Source organism: Callithrix jacchus, chromosome 17, assembly GCF_049354715.1.
Source record: "Callithrix jacchus isolate 240 chromosome 17, calJac240_pri, whole genome shotgun sequence".
NCBI classification, from domain to species: domain Eukaryota; kingdom Metazoa; phylum Chordata; class Mammalia; order Primates; family Cebidae; genus Callithrix; species Callithrix jacchus.
The window spans coordinates 19,664,590-19,687,279 of NC_133518.1; the positions used below are offsets into that span (position 1 = coordinate 19,664,590).

Below are 22,690 nucleotides of genomic sequence, written 5' to 3' on the forward strand. Positions count from 1 at the left end.
CTTCTTTCCATTGTTGTTCTTGGGAGGATTTTTATTACTGATACAACTTTACAACTCATATTGGTCTGTTAGGATTTCAATCTTGAGAGGCTGTGCGTTCCAGGAATTTATCCATTTTCTATATGTTTTCTAGGTTATGTGTGGAGATGCTCACAGTGGTCGCTGATGATCTTTTGTATTTCTGTGTTATCACTTGTAATGTCACCTTTATCATGTCTGATTGTGCATATTTGAATTATCTCTCATTTTTCTTAATCTAGCTAGTGGTCAATCAATTTCATTTATTTTTTTTAAAGCCCAATTTTTCATTTTGTTGATTTTTTTAAACATTTTTTTCTGTCTCAATTTCATTTATTTATTCTCTGATCTCTGTTATTTCTCTTTTTCTGCTAGCTTTGGGTTTGATTTGTTCTTGTTTTTCTAGTTCCTTGGAATGTATGTTAGGTTGTTAACTTGAGATCTTTCTATCTTTTTGATGTATGCATTTGATGCTATATAGCTCCCCCTAGCTGGCTGTGATAAGGAGGGGTGGATTAATTCCAGGTCACCAGCTGAACACTTGTGGGTCAGGGATGGTTGTGTGTGGGCCAGTCACCAGGAAGGGCAGAATGTCCTCTAATGGAAAGGCCAGCAGAGAGTTTTGGGAAAGACTGACAGGCATGGGGTGCATAATCTGAATGTGCCTGGGTCATCCAGCAGTAGTGGCAGAGCATGGGAACACACAGACTCCCCTTTTGCTCCCTGGCCCAGCAGGCAGGAAGAGCGACAGAGCGGCCTCTGGGCAGGACTCTGACACTTGGGGGATGGGCTCCAAGAATGGCACCTTGATGCAGCTGCTCAGCATTCAGAAGCCTATGGTACTTCACATAACTTCTAGCAATTCCTCTGTGTGATATCCAGCACCTCCCTAGGCTAGTCCAGAGGCCTATGGGGCTCCCAGGTCTCTCCATAGTTAGAATTACAGAGGTCCATGTAATGGAGCCTGGGAAGTCCTTCACTTACTCCTTCCCTGGGTCCAGGTCCCAGTGACCCCATGCTGGAAGCCTCATTTCTCCTTTTTTCACCCTTGGTGTCTCCCATCATCTCTTTGTGGAATTCCAGTGTTCTCTCTCAGGCATCTATTTGAAATGTGAATATCTACTTGATACTTTGGCTCCTGTGTATAGAAAGGCAAACTCCAGCTGCATTTAATCAACCATCTTGAACCTGACATCCAATTTCTATTTCCTTTTCTTTTCACTTTCAGTTTTGCTTGGCACCATCATAGGTACAAGTATTTTACATTATTTAACTTGCCCATCAATTTTAAAATTACATTTTAACATTGTAATTTGGAAGTTAAATATAAACTTGCCCATAATCATTTTATCAGTTATTAACATCACAGACATGGTAATGTAGTTCCAGCCAGCATTTTTCTCATATATATATATATATATATATATATATATATATATATATTTTACTTTGGAGATGTTTGTAAGTAAAATTTTTAAACCACATTTTGAGAACCACCAGTAAAGGAGTGCCTTTCAGTAACATGTACAGTGATTTTGGAAGACAAATAGTATGCATATCATTTGAAACTAATTATGTCATGTAAATTCATACAGAAAGATAAAATAAGTCATAAAAACGAAGGAGTATTCACCCAGAGATAATGCTGTTTAGTTTTTACCAGGTCAAGAAATTTGACCTGAGGCTATTGGTTGTTTTGTGATTTATTTGAAAACTATGCATACATCCATGAATCTAAAATATACACCTAAAACCTACATTAAAACTACTACATTAATTTTGATATGAGAATAATTAGTATTAACAAATTAGTTTTCCTCCGAGAGTTAAGACTTTACTGGGACAACTAGTTGTCCTACCTTTTGGGGACAGGCTGCTCAATTCTAATGATATAGGTATTTAATTAGAGAAATAAATATTAAAAACATGATATCTTTATGCAACACTTTCTAAAAATCATACTTTTTTATAAGATTATATAATATTTAAAAAAATATCTTTTTAGGTATGCCTTGAATGTGGAGAAGATTATTGTTCAGGATGCTTTGCTAAAATTCACCAGAAAGGGGCACTAAAGCTCCACAGAACAACTCTTTTGCAGGTATGACTTTCTAAAATGATTTACTTGTAGTTTGTTTATAAAATGTTTCCACATAAAAAGATTTAAAAATGTTTGCCTCATTCTACTGAGAGATCTTCATGGAAAATATTCTAGTAGTCCAGGTTAATTTTTTTTAACTCTATAGTTTTTGTGGACATACATTAATAAATTACTACATTATCCAAAAAAAACCATTTAAAATGTGGTTAATTATCTAGAACTCAGGATGATTTACATTAATTTCTAAAATTATATACAGACAATTCTGATATATATCTTAAAATTATTTTATTGAACACTAATCTAGATTCTATTTTACTATTTAAACTGTTTCAATATAGTTGCAGAAACAGCTTAATTAGAGTCCTCAGATTATGCATTCTGACTGTGAACTTGACACATAAAAATTAGACAATGTTTTTATCTATTGTGGTTTCAAATGAACACATAGGTTATTTTAAATATTATTTCTATAGATTTTAGATAAAAATCTCTTATGTTTTCTTTTCAAGTTTATTTAAAAATTAGTTCTTTATTCATCTTTTATTATTTAGGCAAGCTTATCTCTTACATTTCTACTTTTCCTTCTGTGCATATGATAAGGACCTTTTATTTATCTTTATTCATTGATTTGGAAATCAAACCTGTCAAGTGGCTTTAAGATTCTAATACTTAAACTAAAAACGGGGTTAGATATAGACATGGCATTACACTAGTTACAGCTAATGATGCATTGATTTGTCATAGATTTTCTTCATTTTACAGTAATTTATTCAAAAAATGTTTATTGAGTATCTTCTAGAAGGCAAGGTGTATGCCATGCAGCGAGTGACCTTATACAGATGAATAATGGTAGGATTCTACCTCCTAAGAACCTGGAGAGAAAAGTGAGAATACTGTGTAATAAGTTAAGAGTTTTAATATTAGACCTGGCACGGAACCTCATCCCCGTAATCCTAGCACTTAGGAAGGTCAAGGCAGGCGAATCATGAGGTTAGGAGTTCAGACCAGCCTGGCCAATATAGTGAAACCCCAGCTCTACTAAGAAATACAAAAGTTACCTGGGTGTGGTTGTGGATGCCTGTAGTCCTAGCTGCTGGGGAGGCTGAGACAGGAAGAATTGCTTGAACCCAGGAGGTAGAGGTTGCAGTGAGCAGAGATTACACTACTGTAATCCAGCTTGGGCAACAGAGTGAGAGATTGTTTCAAAAAAAAAAAAAAGAAAATAAAAGGAAAAGAAAAAGAAAGAGTTTTAATGTTATCAGTAGGCAAAGAATGAAGGAATGGAGATAGTCAGATCTGTATTTAGAAAGATTACTGGTAGATTTCAATATTTATATGTTTGTAACCTCAACATGTAAATATCAGTAGCCATCAAGGGTACTGATGACCCAAATAATGATTAAAAAAAGGTAAAATATACCAACATATAAGTATCAGTAGCCATCAAGGGTACTGATGACCCAAATGATGATATCCATAAATGTTTGGTGAATATTAGGTATATTTTACCTTTTGTGGATATCAGAGTCACTTTGACTTTGGTGACTTTTGAGTGACCACTCAAAGTTTAGAGCCTCTGGACAGAAAGAATGAAGCGGGGGAAAAAAAACTGAAACAAAGTCTAACTTGCTACTTCCCTCTCTCATGGTATTACAATCAGATAGTTATAAGAAATGAAAATTAATTTGTATAGAAGTGAGTCTAATTGTTAATATATCAACAATACAGAATTTAACTAAAGGCCTTCTACTTTGAAGATAAATACTGTATTACAATTACCATAGACGAGTTCATATTTGGAATTTTTCATTCACTGATTTATTCAGCACATTTTCTGAGTTATCAGTCAGTGAATTTAAGCATTGTGCTAGCTGATATAGAAGATAAAAAGAAGAATAAGACATGACTCCTTTTCTTCAGTATCTGAGCTTCAGGATTTATCCAAGTTTGATTTTCTTCTCTCTCACTCTCCTTCCCTTTCTTCTCCTCTCCATCTCCCCACATAATTTCAAAAGACAAACTTTGCCATGATATGGCTTATGGTGATCCAGACGCAGATATGACACTGGTCAAATCATACTTATAAAAGTAGCATGACATAGAATGTGCTTTCTAAACATTGAGAATTATTTTGTTTTATGTTAATATTTTTAAAGTATGTAGGTATCCTGTATGTTTACAGAATATAGTAATTATTGTAGATTGGAAACTTATTCCAAATGTAGATTTGATTAAATTAATGAGAAAATATCTACCGAATATACACTTCATTTTTTTATATACATATACATCTTTTTCATATACATATACATATATATGTGTGTGTGTGTGTGTATCATCATAAACACCATATCAGCTATTGAGGCCTCTTTCTTAAGTGATATAATAAAGGTGGTCATTATAATGGGCATGTATCATTCACACATAGTCAGACTGTTCACTGTGCTCTATTTATGGGAGGGAGTGACTGTGTTTATTGTTTGTTTGCACAACTTCATTCAGGTTACATAGTTCTTTTGCACAGAACATGTTTGGCAATCTACAGACTCCCTCCACTCCCTTACCATTTTTTTTGAGCTATAATTGACAACTAAAAAATGTATACAATTAAGGAACATGATATCATGTTTTGACACATATATATACATTATAAAATAATTTATGAAATCAAGATAATAAATATTTCTATCACTTCACATTATATTACCATTTTCCTTCCTTCCTCCTTCCCTTCATCCCTCCCTCCCTCCCTCCATCTCTTCCTCCCTCTCTCCTTCCTTCCTTCCTTTCTTTCTCTCTCTCTCTTTTTTCTTTCTTTCTCTCCCCCTTCCTCTCTCTCCTTCCTTCCTTCCTTTCTTTCTCTCTTCTCTCTCTCTCCCACCCACCTCTCTCTCTCTCTCTCTCTCTCTCTCTCTCTCTCTCTCTCTCTCTCTCTCTCTCTCTCTCCTCACTCCCCTCCTTTCCTCCCTCCCTCCCTCCCTCCCTCCCTCCCTCCCTTCCTTCCTTCTTCTTCTTTTTTTGAGACGGAGTTTCGCTCTTGTTACCCAGGCTGGAGTGCAATGGCGCAATCTCGGCTCACCGCAACCTCCGCCCCCTGGGTTCAGGCAATTCTCCTGCCTCAGCCTCCTGAGTAGCTGGGATTACAGGCACGCGCCACCATGCCCAGCTAATTTTTTGTAATTTTTAGTAGAGACGGGGTTTCACCATGTTGACCAGGATGGTCTCGATCTGCTGACCTCGTGATCCACCCGCCTCAGCCTCCCAAAGTGCTGGGATTACAGGCTTGAGCCACCGCGCCCGGCCTCCTTCCTTCTTTTTAACTTTCTCTCTTTATTCTTTCCTGGTAAGAACACTTATAATACTGCCAGATCACATTTTCTGGTTTGGATTCCTGAGGAGGGAAGGTTGGTAAGCTACAAATAGCAAAATGGTATTTAAGTGTCTAATGAATCTTAACTTATAGAATATATATTTATTTCTAAAAGGTAGCATACATGGATTCTATAATATGTATACAAATCAAAGAGCTTGATCCTTGAAAGGTTTCTTCAAATATGGGGTTCTTTTATGTATACAAATTGGAAGTTAAATACAATAAAGAACCATGTCTCTTCCATGTTCGTGTTACTCCTCTATGTTGCTCCATTGTCTGTGGAGACCAAAGTTACTACTTGATGCTGTTTGTGGGGAGAGTCCTGGGAAGTGTATCGTCTACTAGGGAAGTGGAATTGTGAGGTTGGCACTTAGCAAAGAGCATACTCAGACCTCCTGTGCTAGGAGCTAAACCTACATTGTTGTTACTGTCTTTTTTGCATAACATTATTTCACTTAACAGAATTACTAAGGAATAAAATGCTTTGAAGGAGACAGCTTTTATTTTTTCCAGGTAATTCTTAAAGTAAATTTGTCCATTGATTCGAAAAACAAAAATTTTAAATTTTAAGTTTTTTTTTTCCAAGTTTAGATTCTGCATGTAAGTGAGCTCATGTAGTATTTTTCTTTCTGTGTCTGGCTTATTTCACTTATTGTAATTCTTTCTGTGTCTGGCTTATTTCACTTATTGTAATATCCTCCAGGTTTATCCATGTTGTCAAATATAACAATATTTTCTTTTTAAAGGCTGAATAATATTCCATTGTTTAGTATAGGTGCTTTAAGTATTTAATATAGATGCTTTTAGGACACCTATTTAATATAGGTGCTTTTAGTACTAAAAAAGCAATTGTGTGAGATGATGGATACAATACTATACTTGATGATCATTATCATTTTACATGCATATGTATGTCATGTACATGTACATGCATATCAGAACATCATGTTTTACATTTTTGTATACTTTAAATATACACAATAATAAATAAATTAGATAGATTGTTTTTGAAAGAAATGATTTCAAATTGGACTATATACTCCCTCCTGTAAATAAAGCACACTTAACAGTTTCACTCTGTGTAAGTAACACATGCCCATTATAATGACCACCTTTATTATAACAATAAGAAAGAGGACTCAAGTGGCGGATAGGTGTTTATTTTGATATATTCCCCCTCAGAGATTCACTGTTCTGATTAGTCTTTCATTTTTCTCCTTATTTTGGTCTTGTCCATTCTCTGTTGTCATTTACTGACTTTAATCTATTGCCCTGTAGCTATCTGCCATTTGCTTTCTGTCTCTATTCTCTGTTTAACCTTCTGCTTCTTTATTTTCAGTCAGTTTGTTCTTTTCTCTTTTTGCTTTTATCATTTTCCTATGGATTAAGTTTTTTTTGTTTTCGTGATTTGGCTTTAATGGCCATTTGGTCAATAATGAGCAGATACCTCTCTCTGTGTAGCTCTCGTTAACCAGTCATGTAGTGCTTTTAGTTTTTTATTGTTTTGTTAACCGTTACAGTCATGAGACTTTGTTGACTGCTGAATTTATTCCTCATTTGTGAAGTTAGGGAATACATGTGATAAATGAATATTAAGCATTGCTATATAAAAAGCAAGTATTCTAGGCTAACAGTGATTCCACTTTATGTTCTTTAACCTATGCTGTCATTTGTGGTTAATATAAAGTGTAGCCAAATTTGGTATTTGTAAACTATTTCAGCCTTTATCCAGCAGTCCAGTAGGTCCTGTGAGTTCAGTCAGTAGGGATCATTTTGTACCAGCATATCTTGTTTTACTTAAGAGATAAATCCCTGAAAAATTGAAGGTAAATATTTACATGTTGACTAACATTGTAATTTCAAAGGGCCTTCCTTTTGATATATGATTGATTTATACTTGGCAGTGATTCAGAACACCTCAAGTTTCTTTGCCTTTTCCAACTTGTGTTAAATAATTAACTGAAAAACACATTATAAATGCATGAGAGGCAATTACTAAGAATGAAAATTTTGCTTCTACATGTAGAAAGATTGTCAACACTAAGGTTGAAAAAAAAGTTATTTTCAGATGAGAAATGAGGTCTTAATACATCAGGCATTCCTATTTCCTTTTAACAATGTAAGATCAGATAGAAGAGTAAAGGTTAATCAGAGAGAATAGAAGATAAGGGAAAAACAAAAGGCATTCAATTTGTGAAGTATGACATGCACAAGGGAGGTTAGATTAAATACATCATTACCAGTTTATGGTAAATATGTTTTCTTCGTTTGAATAAAAATTTTCTTAACTGAAAAGGAGAAACCTTGGGAAGGCAGGTGGTGTTAATGAAAGAAAAGATAACTGAGGTAGAATTTCTATGCTTTTTTGGTTACTGTAGCCTTATAGTATAGTTTGAAGTCAGGTAGCATGATGCCTCCAGCTTTGCTCTTTTTGCTTAAGATTGTCTTAGCTATATGGTTTTTTTTTGGTTCCATATGAAATTTAAAGTAGTTTTTTCTAGTTCTGTTAAGAAAGTCAATGGTAGCTTGATGGGAGACCACAGAAGGGGCAGAGATGAGCACCACAGTTCCTTCTTTCAAAGTTACTAATAAGATTGAAATATGTGGATGACAAGTAAATATTCCCTCAAAAAGGAATTATCATAAAGTCACATGATTTTAGAGTCCAGGTATTTCTAAATATTTAGAAAAAAAGTATGAATTTTGTATTTGTAAATATTAGTTAATGTTATACTTAAGAAAAATAAAATATTTAAAATTTATGTGAACGATTGAGTGTTGTCATATTTTAAACCTATTTCCTAAATATGAATAGTGCATATTTTTTATACTACAAGTGTGTGTTCATTGCCCTCCAATGATTGTTATCACCTGGCATTTCTTCTATCAAAAGATTTTAAAAACTACGTTGCTGTTGAGTATTATATCTTCTGATAACCTGTGAGGATTCTTCTGTGTTTTGTTCATCACTGTATTCTCAGTGCTTTACATTTTACCTGTCCTGTATAAATCAATTTTTTTAATGAATAGGAATGTGAATGAGCCCTTGGTGGTTTAATTAATCTTCTGAAATAACTTAAAACTGTATTTAATATGTTTGTTGGCCTCATATATGTCTTCTTTTGTAAAGTGTCTGTTCATATCTTTCACCCACTTTTCAATGGGCTTCTTTGTTTTTTTTCTTGTTAATCCATTTTAGTTCTTTGTAGGTTCTGGATATTATCCCTTTGTCATAGGGGTAGATTGCAAAAATTTTTTCCCATTCTGTTGGTTGCCGATTCACTCTAATGATTGTCTCTTTTTCTCTGCAGAAGCTCTGGAGTTTAATTAGGTCCCATTTGTCTATTTTGGATTTTGTTGCCAATGCTTTTGGTGTTTTAGTCATGAAGTCCTTGCCTATGCCTATGTCCTGAATCACTGGTCATTAGATAAATGCAAATCAAAACTGCATTGAGATACCACCTCATACCAGTTAGAATGATGATCATTAAAAAATCTGGAGACAACAGATGCTGGAGAGGATGTGGAGAAATAGGAACACTTTTGCACTGTTGGTGGGAGTGTAAATTAGTTCAACCATTGTGGAAGACAGTGTGGTGATTCTTCAAGGACCTAGAAATAGAAATTCCATTTGACCCAGCAATCCCAATGCTGGGTATATATCCAAAGAATTGTAAATCATTCTATTATAAGGATACATGCACACGAATGTTCATTGCAGCACTATTTACAATAGCAAAGACCTGGAACCAACCCAAATCCCCACAGGGAAAATGTGGCACACATACACCATGGAATACTATGCAGCCATAAAAAAGGATGAGTTCATGTCCTTTGTAGGGACATGGATGAACCTGGAAACCATCATTCTCAGCAAACTGACACAAGAACAGAAAATCAAACACCACACGTTCTCACTCATAGGTGGGTGTTGAACAATGAGAACACATGGACATGGTGGGGGGGAGCATCACACACTGGGCTCTGTATCTCCCTATATTCCAGAAACTAGTCCTACTTTCTCTCTCTCTAGATCAGCCTATTCTGGATGTTTCATATAAATGGAATCATGTCATATGTGGCCTTTTATGACTGGCTTCTTTTACTTGCATAATGTTTTCAATGTTCATCCGTGTTGTGTCATCTATTAACATTTAATTTATTTTTATGGCTGAATAACATTTCATTGTGTCAATATGGCACATTTTGTTTATCCGTTTATCATTTGATGGATATTTGGGTTGTTTTTCCTTAGCTATTATAAATAATGCTGCTATGAACATTTGTATACAAGTTTTTGTGTGGACATATGTTTTTATTTCTCTTGGCTAGATACCTAGTGGTGAAATTGCTGGGTCATATAGTAACTCCATTTTTAATTGTTAGAGGAACTGTCAGACCATTTCTCAAAGTGGCTGGAGCTTATTGCATTCCAATCAGAACTGTTCAAGAGTTCTGATTTCTCTGTCACCTAGCCACTACTTGTTATTATCTGGCTTTTTGATCTAGCATCCTAGTAATATGAAGCAGTAGCTCATTGTTGTTTGGTTTGCATTTTGATGACTAATGATGTCGAACATCTTTTCATGTACTTTGTGGCCATTTGTATATCTTCCTGGGAGAAATTTTGACTAGAGCTTTTAGAAGAGATGTGAGAGAGTTCAATAGCCTGCACTTTAGTGAAGTTATATCTGTAGTAATGACTTTTTAGTTGCAACTTCTCAGAAAAGCTAGGGAAGGGGAAATAAAGAGAATTGAAAGGTGTAGGGAGAAAGAAGGGAGAGGAGAGATGATGAAGCATTGGGAGAACATAAGTGCTTTAGTGAGTGTGCTACAGCAGCAAACGACAGAGCAACTGACACAGTAGAGAGTGCAGCAGCAGTACAGGGGCTTAACCCAGAGATGGCATGAATCAACCTTAAAGGGAGAGGTGGATGTTTCTGCTGAGGACATTTTGGAAGATCATATTTGTATATGCAAGCTTAGAAGCTTACAGGGCTATTGTGAAAATCAGATTAAGTGCCAACAATTATAAAAGTATTCTGCTCATAGACGGTGCTCCATACATTAGGTTTTATCAGTCAGGATGCAGTATTAGTATAAATTCAACCCCATTTCCATACTATCTACATTTAAAGCCAAGAAAATCATGTAATATTAATGATGAGTCCAAAGGATTAACAAAAAGATTAATTTTGTGTTTAGGGCTGTTTTCTCTTTTACTACAGCTCTTTTGAGGGATAATTGATAGACAAACAAACTACACATCTTTAATGTAGACAATTTATATATAATCATCACCAAAATAATGGTAATCTATCCATCCATCACCTCAAAAAATTTCCTATGTCCCTTGTTGTTGTTATTTGTGGTAAAAACACTTCCCCTGGACCAGGAAGATATGATAATTGAATAAGTAAGTTACAGGACAAATACTACATAACTCTGCTTATGTGAGGTATTTTAAACAGTCAAGTTTATAGAAGCAGAAATTAGAATAGTGATAGTTAGTGGATAGGGAAAATAGGGAGATATTTTTCAGTGGGTACAAAGTTAAAATTAACAATATAAATGAGTTCTAGGTACTTGTAGTATAATGTAATACCTATAGTTAATAATACAGACGTATGCATGTGGGGTGTTTTTAAAAGCATGATAGTTATAAGTATTTTGGAAGGCTTTTGTATTTTAAAAAACCCCATGTAGTAAAAGTTTTAGAGCTCTATTTGTCTTCCAATTTAGAGCTCTATTTGTCTTCCAATTGTATTTTTCCAATTGAAAAATACAGTCTTCCAATTTATTCACACATAGAGGATAATAGAACCCCAATTTTGGAGGGAACCATAAAGATCATTAGTCTCACCCACTGTCTGAAACTTTAGTCATTCATGTTGATGCAGAATATTTGAGTGGGCTTTACAATTTGCAGGTGCTATCTATGTTATCTCAATATTTTTTTTTTCATGGAAACTGACAATTTTTTTATAGTAGTTTTGTTTGCTGTATGTTGTGTTCATTATGGAATACCAATTATCTAATTGTCATATAAAAGCAATACTAAATTGAAAAACCAAATATGACAGATTATTTATTGCTATTTGTTAGTAAGTTTATGTGTTATGCCTACAAATGTTATTCATTTCAATGGATGTACAATTTCTTCCTTGTGTAGCTCAAATATGAATAATTGCTAAAATAAGTTAACTCATCCAGATATAATATACTTGTAATATTAGTTGAAAACAATTGCAAGTATATGCTAAAATAATTAATATAGTGCATAATTATATGGCATCAAAACTGCAAATAGAAAGCAATATTACAGGTGTGAGTTTCCTATGTTATTTTCTTGTTGCTATTCTCACTTCTGAGATTGCTTTCTAAGTAGAATTTTGTAATGCAATAAAAATGGACACAGTTATTTAAACCAAAATCCAATGATGTTATGTTTCCTGAGGCCAGGTGCTTTAATTTTTTTTGACAATATGTTACTTTTTGAGCTATTACATTTGTATATTGTCTTATTTTAAAATATTTTAACTGGATTAGATATGTTTTATTTCATTGTTTTCATGTTATTTTATAAAGTACCAAATATTGAGTCCAGATTATTTGTATTTAATCTATCTACTCTACAATATGATGAATTCATAAGCAGGAACATGTATCCAGGTCCTTGCTTTTTTATCCACTCTATGGGTCAAGGAGGAATAATAATACATACACCTTTAATTAATAAAATCAGATAGAAATCAGACCTTTAGAGGAAAAGTTAATCTAAAAGTCTTTTAAGTACTACTTAAAGTAATACTTGTATGATGTTGGAATAAGCAATAAATTTCAGCTATGTGAAGTTCACATTTGCAGGATTAATTTCTATCTAGCTTGCAATAAGTAGTTTTTTATACCCTTGATATTTCTGTACTACTGCTCATGCAAATACCATATCTGTTTTTAGAAATATGATGAGTAGAACTGGATTTAAGAACATGATTCTGCTGTGAGTTCCCCCATTGCAATTTTATTTCATCTAGTAATTATTTATTTTTCTCTTATTTCTCTATGTATTTTGATGGAAGCTTTTCCTCAAATTCTGTTTTTCTTTTCCAACTGTCTTCTATATAGAAATTTCTTCCTTTTGTTTCTCTACCTTTTCCAGTTGGCCTGAAGTTTACTCCCCCATCCCCCAAACCCTTTCTTTTGGTTCTAACAGTAGATGAAAACTTCGATCCAATCATTTATGGATAGCTTCCTTCAATTTTCAGAGATAATTCAGAGTTGACTGTTATAAAGCCTATTTTTAGGGAAGACATTTCATCTAAGACTACCTATAAAGATAGACTCATAAGAAAAGGCAAATAATAGTTTGTTTTAAGAATAGAAAACATATTTTCATAATATAAAAAATTGGGCGATAATGCTCATCTTTTCATACTTGTTTAATGGATTAAGATGTTCAAAATTATGTATTTGTATAAAAATTACTTTTACTTTGAAAAGAGTTTTACTAAGTGGAAACTGAATGGGTTTATTGCATCCTGCCATAGGTCCATGATACTTGGAGGAATTTATTTGCTTGGTGTAGCTAGTACCTGTTTGGTGTAGTTAAGTTTATGATAATATGAGTAATTTACCTACTTGCTGTAGTAATTTCCTCATAGCTCCCAACTTAGAGAGATTTAGTCTAATTTGTTATTGTTGATTTTAGATAATAGGATCCTTATACTCATAATGCAATGTATTCCAAGCAATGTATAAATAGAAATATCCTGGCAAAATAATCTGTACAGGTTTCTTTGGATAAATTAATCTTGGCAAATGTTTGATGACTTCCAATAAAATAGTTCATTTTACTGTAAATTAAAGCATAATCTTCAGTATACATGTGTTGCGGCCACAACATGATATATGATTCCTGATGGATGAAGCTGGAAACCATTACTCTCAGCACACTAACACAGGAACAGAAAACCAATCAACTTTCACTGATAAGTGGGAGCTGAACAATGAGAACACATGGACACAGGGAGGGAAACAACAAACACTGGGGCCTGTTGGTGGGTGAAAGGCAAGAGGAGGGAGAGCATTAGGACAAATACCTACTGCATACAGGACTTACCACCTAGATGATGGGTTGATAGATGCAGCAAACCACCACGGGACACGTATTCCTACATAACAAACCTGCACATTCTGCACATGTATCCTGTAACTTAAAATAAGAACAAAACTAAACAAAACTTCCCATTTAGAAAACCACCCATCTAATTAACAGGGCTTGAGGGAATATTTGGTCTAGGAGAAGGCCACTCAAATTCTATGGTGCTTTGTAACCAAACCCTAACAAAACCAGTTAACAAATCCTAGTTAAAACACTAATGCATACATCTTGAGGACTATTTCTTCCTTCTCGGTGATGTAGTTCCTAGGAGTAATTTACTTCTAAGAGAGATCTTTTTACTAAAATGAAAAATCTGAATCAAGATATAGCCTCCTTTATTTATCTATTGCTTTAAAGTCACAGGGGGTCTCTTTACAGCTTCTTTATGCTCATACATGGCTTAACTTAGTGAAATGTGTGGTTGTTGAAGTCCTTAAAACAATCAGAACTTATATCAAGGGGAGGCATTTTTATATATTTTTCAAGTTTTTTTTTTCTTACGGTTTTCATATGTTGTTAAGATTTTGGCTTTAGTTGTAAGAAAGCTTGCCCCTGGTTGCTTCAAAACAATAACATGTTAGGGAAAAATCCTTAAGAATCAATAATACTCTGGAGTTATACTGACATCATTGCCCTATTTACCAAGTGCATATGAGGTAATTCACATCAAAGAAATCGGAACAAATTGTACTTGGGAAAATGTTCTTAGTATAAGAGGAAAGTGTTTTCTCAAAAGCCAGGCCAAAAAAATATTTATTATATATATGAATATATATATTCATACAATATATATAAGAATTTTAAAATTCCCATTAGTCCACAACTTGATTTTTGTAAAATAATTTTGTAAATAAAGCCTTCCAAGTTCCAATCATATTCAACAATCACTGCAACCAATGAGTTTATGGTACTTGAGCTCTGCTGTAACACAATTTTTCCTCTGTGTATGTATATATGTGCATCTCTCTCTCTCCCTTTATATAACTTTGTCTGACAAATTCAAATGGAATAACAGAACTCTTCTGCAGAGTTTAGAGGTTTCAGTTTTTAATGCAAGGCTGTGGTTACAATAAATCTCTTCGAAAATTTTGTGACTGGAAAATCAATGCAAGTTAACACTATGAAAGGAGACATTCTCACTCTTTTTCTTCCAAACTTGCAAAGTAATACAGGTCTAAACTATGTGAACATTTTGTTTTGATCTGGAACTTCTGGATCACTTAAGGAGATATGGCTATGTCAACATGATTATTAATATTTATTGCTAGATACCCAGAGTTTTGGATGATGATGGTAGTTAGACTTTGGAAGCACTGACACTACCATAAAGTATATCATTTTTCTGACTAAACTAAAACTTTTATTCTTGGGCTTTAACTTCTACAAGGTGCCATCCATTCCAAAATGCTGTAAAATATCAACCCTCTTTGCTTTGATTAATGATACATTGTCAGAGTGATGAATTCTTCTAGAGTGTAATTTGAAAGATAATATCATTCTAGGTGGAAAAAAAGTTCAGGTGAGAATTTAGAACAGTTACCAGCTGAAACCCTACCATCATACAGTGTAGTGAAGGATGTGGGGGAATCTGGAAATAGTCAGTAAATCACATCTTTTGGCTCTAGTTTAGCGTCTATCCTACAGTGAGATACATGATTTACTATGTGCCTTGAAGCCTGTTTTCGTTTGATTTTAAAACATTTTTAGCATGTAGATCAGTTGTAGAGGTAATTTTATATATTTTCAGTCTCCTCTTGTTACCTATCAGTATTGTTACATTTAAATTTTCATACTTAGAAAATGGAAAGAAAAATATCTTTAGGTTGATATTTAAAATTTGAAAATATTTTAATATACAGTACAGTATTATGATACTTAACACGTATAGTTATCTATTTTAAATATTTGATAAAAATAACCTTCATATTCTTATTCATTGGTTCTTACTCAAAGTGATTATTGTTATAATCATTATATTAAGTGAAAGATAGTGTGTTTTCTGTTGTAAATCTAGATAAGTCCTTTTAAGAAAAGACAAAGTTTGTAGGGTATGTCCATTTAAGTGAAGACAAAGGTTATAGGATAAAAACTGTTAGCAGTAGTTACTCTGGGGAATACTACTTTGCTATACACCAGATTTATACCAAATTCTGGCAGATACGTCCTAAACTTTTTTGTTTTTTTTCTGAGATGGAGTCTCACTCTGTCACCTAGGCTGGAGTACAGTGGCGAAGTCTCAGCTCCCTGCAACCTCCACCTCCCTGGTTCAAGTGATTCTCCTGCCTCAGCCTCCCAAATATCTGGGAGTACAGGCATGCACCACCATGTTCAGCTATTTTTTGTATTTTTAGTAGAGATGGGGTTTCACCAGGTTGGCCAGGGTGATCTTGAACTCCTAACCTCAAGTGATCCTCCTGCCTCAGCCTCCCAAGGTGGAGGATTACAGGCATGAGCCACCACACCCGGCCTAGATAAGATTTGATCAGCTCCTGTTAATATAAATAAACTATAGTTATATTGATTCTTTAGCAATAAATGAACAAATTTTAATCTGTTATAATCCTTATTCTTTTAGATACCATAAATATACAGTACAGTGTTATGATATTTAATATGTATCATCTATTTTAAATATTTAAAAAAATAAACTTCATATTCTTATTCATTGGTTGTTACTCAAAATGATCATTGTTATATTATCTTTTCCCTGCAGTTCAAAAGCTGTAACTTAGCCAAAGTCACATAGCTGATTATGTGGTGACCACGTCTGGGTTGAAGTTAAGTCTGTTGAGTTCCAAACCCATGCTCATAGATATGAAATAAAATGTACTCTATGTAGGACCTATTTTCAGCAGAGGAAGTATGCTTGAAAATAGGAGGAACCTCCATTTCTTAATTTTTTTATATGGCATGACTATTATTAATTTCTGCATACTTGGTCAAATATAAAAATAAACAGGCAAAAATAAGTTAAAAACAAAGCAACAAACTAAACTAATCCCCCCAATCCTTGCATATGCAATTGAATACAGAATTACAGTTTTGTGAGTTTTTTAAAGGAAGGAACAGTATTCAAATCTGTTAGAGACAAAATTTAATATTTGCAGTTTCAAGAAATCAAACGTAAAACACATTTTCCGTATCACAAAGACCTAACATAAATCTAGTAGGGAAAAGGGATGAAACTAGCATAGATAATTTGATTCTATTTCAAGTCCCAACATTTTGTAGCCATTTGACTTTGGCCTCAGCTTTCTGAACTTTTTATTCCTTGTCTATGTAATAGGGATCATAATATCTGCTCTCTTTCTTTGCACAGTACTAAAATTAAGAAAAGGAAGGTGTGCATACACAGGCTTACAATGGAGAAAAGTAATGTTTCAGTATATGATGTTCTGGAAAAGAACATTTCCATTTACTTGCATTTTATTGATTTTAGTTATGTGCTAAATTAGTAGAACTTTAAGATATTCAAATATAGAATTCTATTTTATTAGTTACCTGTGATGTTTATTTTATTTTTTAGCATAAAAAATGTGGATTTTTCACTATTTCTGATTCTCTTAATATGCTACCTAAAATGTTATAACGATAATTGTAATGTTGATAGCAGGATTCATTTTAGGACATAATTTGTTTTGTGCTATTTAAATAAACATACATATGAATGATAATTCTATATAAAATTAATCCTATAGCTTTTGATAGTTTAAAAACATAAAATGAAAACCAAACACATAACTGCCTCTGAAATCTATAGACCTTTATTCTAGGACGTTTTAAACCAGGCTTAGGCTGGATTACTCTGTTTGAAAAATGTTAGTGGTAAAACTACAGATGTTTCTGGAAGAGTGAGGTACTACCCTTGGCTTGAATTTCTTTTTAAAAATAGAAGGACTACATAGGCCTATAGAGGTTTTCTGAGAATCACTGGAAAAATTTGAAGCAAATTCCATGGATTTGCGTACAGACAGCAATATATATGCGTAGGTCATGTTTGTCATTTTTCATAGGTATTTTATTAATTCAGTATGAAATAACACTAGTTAATTTGATGTTCACTGATATATTCCAGAATCAGACTGCAATGAATCTTAATAGATTTACAAAAGGTCATAACTGAAAAGTTCCAATGTAATGTTAGCTATTTAAATTGGCAACTAGATGAAAATTTAAAAAGATGAGCATTTTCATGGCAGAGTACAACATAATTATATCTGATCCCTGCTAAATTTTTCTTGTTTGGAGGATATTTGCTAAGAAATAAGAGCTACTTTCTGTCTCCTGTATGCCATGTTCTCATAGAGCATCTGATGACCCTGACTCTTCTCCCTGGAGTTTAATTCAGACTCAGATGTGATCCTAAATCCTGCAGTACCTAGGCAGACTCTGGTAGTTTCTGATAGAAAACTCTTTAGAAAATGGGGTCTTCCCCAGATTTGCCAGTTCTTGGTCAGTCACTCTGACAGCATGTGGAAAGTTTTTCTTCAAATCCGTTTTCTATATTATTTATTTTAATTCTGTAGCTCTTCTCCCTCCCTGATACCTTATTTTTACAATATGCTATTTTCCAGGAACTGTGGTAGATATAAAATCATTAAAATATATGTATTTTTTCCTTTTGTGAGCTTATGTGGTATGATGAGATGTGAAATCAATATAATTAGGGCTGGTAGAGATCCACGCAGGGTATTAAGAGGGTAAATGCCGTGTACAGTTGGGGGAGGGCAGTGTGCAAGTAAGGGTTCCTAGACCTGTGGGAGTAATGGTGTGAATTCAAAGGAAAAGCAAAAGCCTGCCAAGCAAAGATGATGGTAGAGGAAAGAAGGTCTTCCTGGTAAGTGAACCTCATGGGCAAGGCACAAAATGAGAAATGACTTGGAGTGTATTAAGGAACTACAGAGAGAAGTGTTTCTTGATGTGCCCTTTTGGATAGTGGATGCTTTCTAAAGATGTTTTATCACCAAGGAATACTCATTACTGCTTATTCAGTCTCCTACTAGATTAGCTATATTTATTTCTTTAGTTATGACGTACACAAAATATCACATCTATCAATTTGGGGTGTGCATAGTGGAAAGTTTATGAGTCATTAGACTTATATACACCTGAGGCCACCCACTCTCTACGGTTACCAAGGGCGAGTTATTTAAACTCTCTGAGCTTTAGTTTCTTCTTCTGTTTTTCTTTTTTGAGATAAAGTCTCAGTCTGTTGTCCAGGCTGGAGTGCAGTGGTATGCAATCTCAGATCACTACAATCTCCGCCTCCAGGTTCAAGTGATTCTCCTGTCTCAGTCTCCTGAGTAGCTGGCACTATAGGCACACACCACCATGCCCGATTAATTATTGTATTTTTAGTAGAGATGTGGTTTCACCATGTTGGCCAGGCTGTCCTGTAACTCCTGACCTCAAGTCATCTGCCCACCTCAGCCTTCCACAGTGCTAGGACTACGGGCACAAGCCATTGTGCCCATCCTGAGCTTTAGTTTCTTAATTCCCAAAACAGACAAAAATAGGTATGTTTTAGAATTGTCTTGGTGATTAAGTGATACATTATTTTTAAGATGGTTGGAATTGTATGAGTCCAAACTAGTTCTCTCAGTAGATGGCAACTGTCACTATTATACCGGTTATAGAAATGTCAGTTTGTCTTTTTAAATATTAAATTGAATTTATTTAATTCTGGGAGTTATAGAATAACACAAATATGACCTAATGTATATAAATTATTTAGGTTAACATATGAGGCTTTTAAATTATATTTTATTACTTTTTTAATAGGCAAAATCTCAAATATTATTCAGTGTATTAGATGTTGCCCATCAGTTTATAAAGCATGGTAATCCAGAAGAACCCAAAGAGGAGAATAATTCTACAAAGAAAACAAGTAAAAGTCAGCATAAACCCAAATCTCTACTTCTGCAGAGGAGCAGCCCTGAGGTAAACTGAGAAAAATTTGGTAGACATTTTCTGACATACATAGCCATGGCAAGTGCCATTCAGGTACTTAACTTGAGCTATAGAGTTGGCCAGTAATTTTATCACATTATTATTTCATATGGATTTGTTTTTTATTAAACAAATACATCTTAACTGTAAAAATATTTTCAAGAAGATTGCTTTGATTCCACTGAACGCCACTCTTTCATGAATGATCTTTTGACCATATGTCTTTCTGGACATTTTCACACATGTCAGGAATTGAATGAGTATTTGGGGAACACATTTTTTAAAAAACACAGTGCAATCTCACAATTTTATATTAGTCAAGACTTCATTCAGAGAAGCTAAAAATGCAAAACCTTGCCAAGAGTTCTGGGTGACAGGCAATTTCATAGTTATTTAAAACCAGAATTATACCAAATTCTGGCAGCTATTTGGATTGACTACTGATCTGACAATGTGCTAGATAAGTTTTTATCAACTCATGTCTATATATTTATAATAGACATATTGATTCTTTAGCAAGAAATGAACTTCAAATTTTGATCTATGTTATAATCTTCATTCTTTTAGATGCCAGTTACCTCTTCTCTGCAGTTCAAAAGCTGTAACTTAGCTGAAGTCACACAGCTTGTTATGTGTTGACCAAATCTGGGTTGAAGTTAAATCTGTTGTGTTCTAAACCCATGCTCACAGACATAAAAGAAAATGTGCTCTATGGTATTAGGACCTATTTTCAGCAGAGGAAGTGTGCTTGAATATTTCAGGAGCATCAGCATATTTGTATGGGTTTTACTTTCTAATAGACCTGTCAAGGATGTTTTGTGAAGAATCACTGCCTCCTAATTATAATAATAATGTATTGAAGAGCAGACCTACCCTAAATATTTTGCACATTATCTCCTTTTGTCTTTTCTTAATTATTCCCCTCTTTCAAATGAGAGAGTAGTGGCAAAGGATGGTTTTTATAAATTACCAAAGGTCAAATTGATAATGGAACTTAGATACCAGCTCAGACCTTCTGACTCCAAATTTCCTGCTTTTAATCATTAGGCAGAGACTGTGGCTTTAAAAGTTTCTTCTTCATGCCTGCCTTTTCATCTAATTTATCCTATCAAAAATAAATCAGTAGCTAACTTTTATTGAATACCTATGCTAGGCATAGTGCTTAATGTGTTACTTGCCTTATCCAATAATGACCATAACCATATAAGGTTTGTGCTATTATTACCCCAATTTAACAGATAAAAAAGATGACGAGGGATTAAGTAACTAGCCTTACTAGAAAGCGGTAGAGTACTTTGTGGATTCTGGATATCAGCCCTTTGTCAGATGGGTAGCTTGCAAAATTTTTTTCCCATTCTGTTGGTTGCCATTTTACTCTAATGCTTCTTTTGCTGTGCAGAAGGTCTTTAATTTAATCAGATTCCATTTGCCTATTCTGGCTTTTGTTGGCATTGCTTTTGGTGTTTTAGTCATGAAGTCCTTGCCCATGCCTATGTCCTGAATGGTATTGCCTAGATTCTCTTCTAGGGTTATTATGGTGTTAGGTCTCATGTTTAAATCTTTAATCCATCTGGAATTAATTTTTGTATAAGGTGTAAGGAAGTGATCCAGTTTCAGCTTTCTGCATATGGCTAGCCAGTTCTCCCAACACCATTTATTAAACAGGGAATCCTTTCCCCAAAAACAACTTTACAAGAAAGAAACTAACAACCCCATCAAAAAGTGGGCAAAGGATATGAACAAATACTTTTCAAAAGAAGACATTTATGCGGCCGACAAACTTATGAAAAAATGCTCATCATCATTGGTCATTAGAACAATGCAAATTAAAACCACATTGAGATACCATCTCATGCCAGTTAGAATGGTGATCATTAAAAAACATCTGGAGACAACAGATGCTGGAGAGGATGCAGAGAAATAGGAACACATTTACACTGTTGGTGGGAGTGTAAATTAGTTCAACCATTATGGAAGACAGTGTGGAGATTCCTCGAGGATCTAGAAATAGAAATACTATTTGACCCAGCAATCCTATTAACTGGGTATATGCCCAAAGGATTATAAATCATTCTATTATAAAGGCACATACACACATATTTTCATTGAGGCACTGTTTACAATTGCTGTTGTCTTACAATAGCAAAGACTTGGAACTAACCCAAATGCCCATCAATGATAGACTGGATAAAGAAAATGTGGCACATATACACCATGGAATACTATGCAGCCATAAAAAAGGATGAGTTCATGTCCTTTACAGGAATGGAAACCACCATTCTCAGCAAACTGACATAAGAACAGAAAACCAGACACCACATGTTCTCACTCATAGGTGGGTATTGAACAATGAAAACACATGGACACAGGGTGGGGAACGTCACACACTGGGGTCTTTTCAGGGGTGGGGACTTAGGGGAGGGATAACATTGGGAGAAATACCTAAAGTAGGTGTTGGGGGGATGGAGGCAGCAAACCACCATGGCATGTGTATACCTATGTAACAATCCTGCAAGATCTGCACATGTACCCCAGAACATAAAGTATAATAATAATAAAAAGAAAGTGATAGAATAGCCTCCTCTGTGCTATTAATCCTTACAATAGATGTTTCTTCTTGTCTTCATAGGTAACTATGTATGCTATATACGTCTGCCTTGTTGTCTTAACTTAAAACCATTAATCTAATGATCTCATCTAGGAGTGTATATTAAAATCAACTGTAGAAACATTAAAAAAATGCACATGATCGAGTTCAGCATCTCCATGGGTGGGGTTCAGATATGTGTGTGGGGTGTGTGTGTGTGTGTGTGTGTGTGTGTTTAACAACTCCTCAGGGATTCTGGTGAGTGTTCTTGTTTGGGTGTCACTGCTATAGATGACAGAGTACACAATAAAGAGATAACCCTTTCATAGACTTAGTATTCCTCTGTGCTGAAGAGCAGTGTTTCCCAAATTGTAATAAGTATTGTAAGAATTGGAAATTGTTTAAAATGTGCATTCTTGGGTCTGTCACCAAATTTTTATTTTTATTTTTTTTTACATTTAGATCTGAGTCAGGGCTCAGGAGTCTAATTTTTAATTT

The 22,690-nt window shown here is 34.3% G+C and overlaps 1 protein-coding gene across 27 annotated transcripts in view; it reads left to right on the forward strand.

Moving 5' to 3' along the window:
* The window catches only part of ZBBX (zinc finger B-box domain containing), a 114,207-nt gene that overhangs the window by 27,126 nt on the left and 64,391 nt on the right, over nt 1–22,690 (forward strand). For 22 of the 27 annotated variants that reach the window (XM_078353890.1, XM_035277737.3, XM_008983521.5 and 19 more), the window contains 2 exons: nt 2,024–2,119; nt 19,438–19,596. In XM_078353890.1, coding sequence (XP_078210016.1) covers nt 2,024–2,119; nt 19,438–19,596 — 255 coding nt within the window. The remainder of the gene's footprint in view (nt 1–2,023; nt 2,120–19,437; nt 19,597–22,690) is intronic. The other 5 variants (XM_078353893.1, XM_078353891.1, XM_008983525.5 and 2 more) reach the window with 1 other exon arrangement.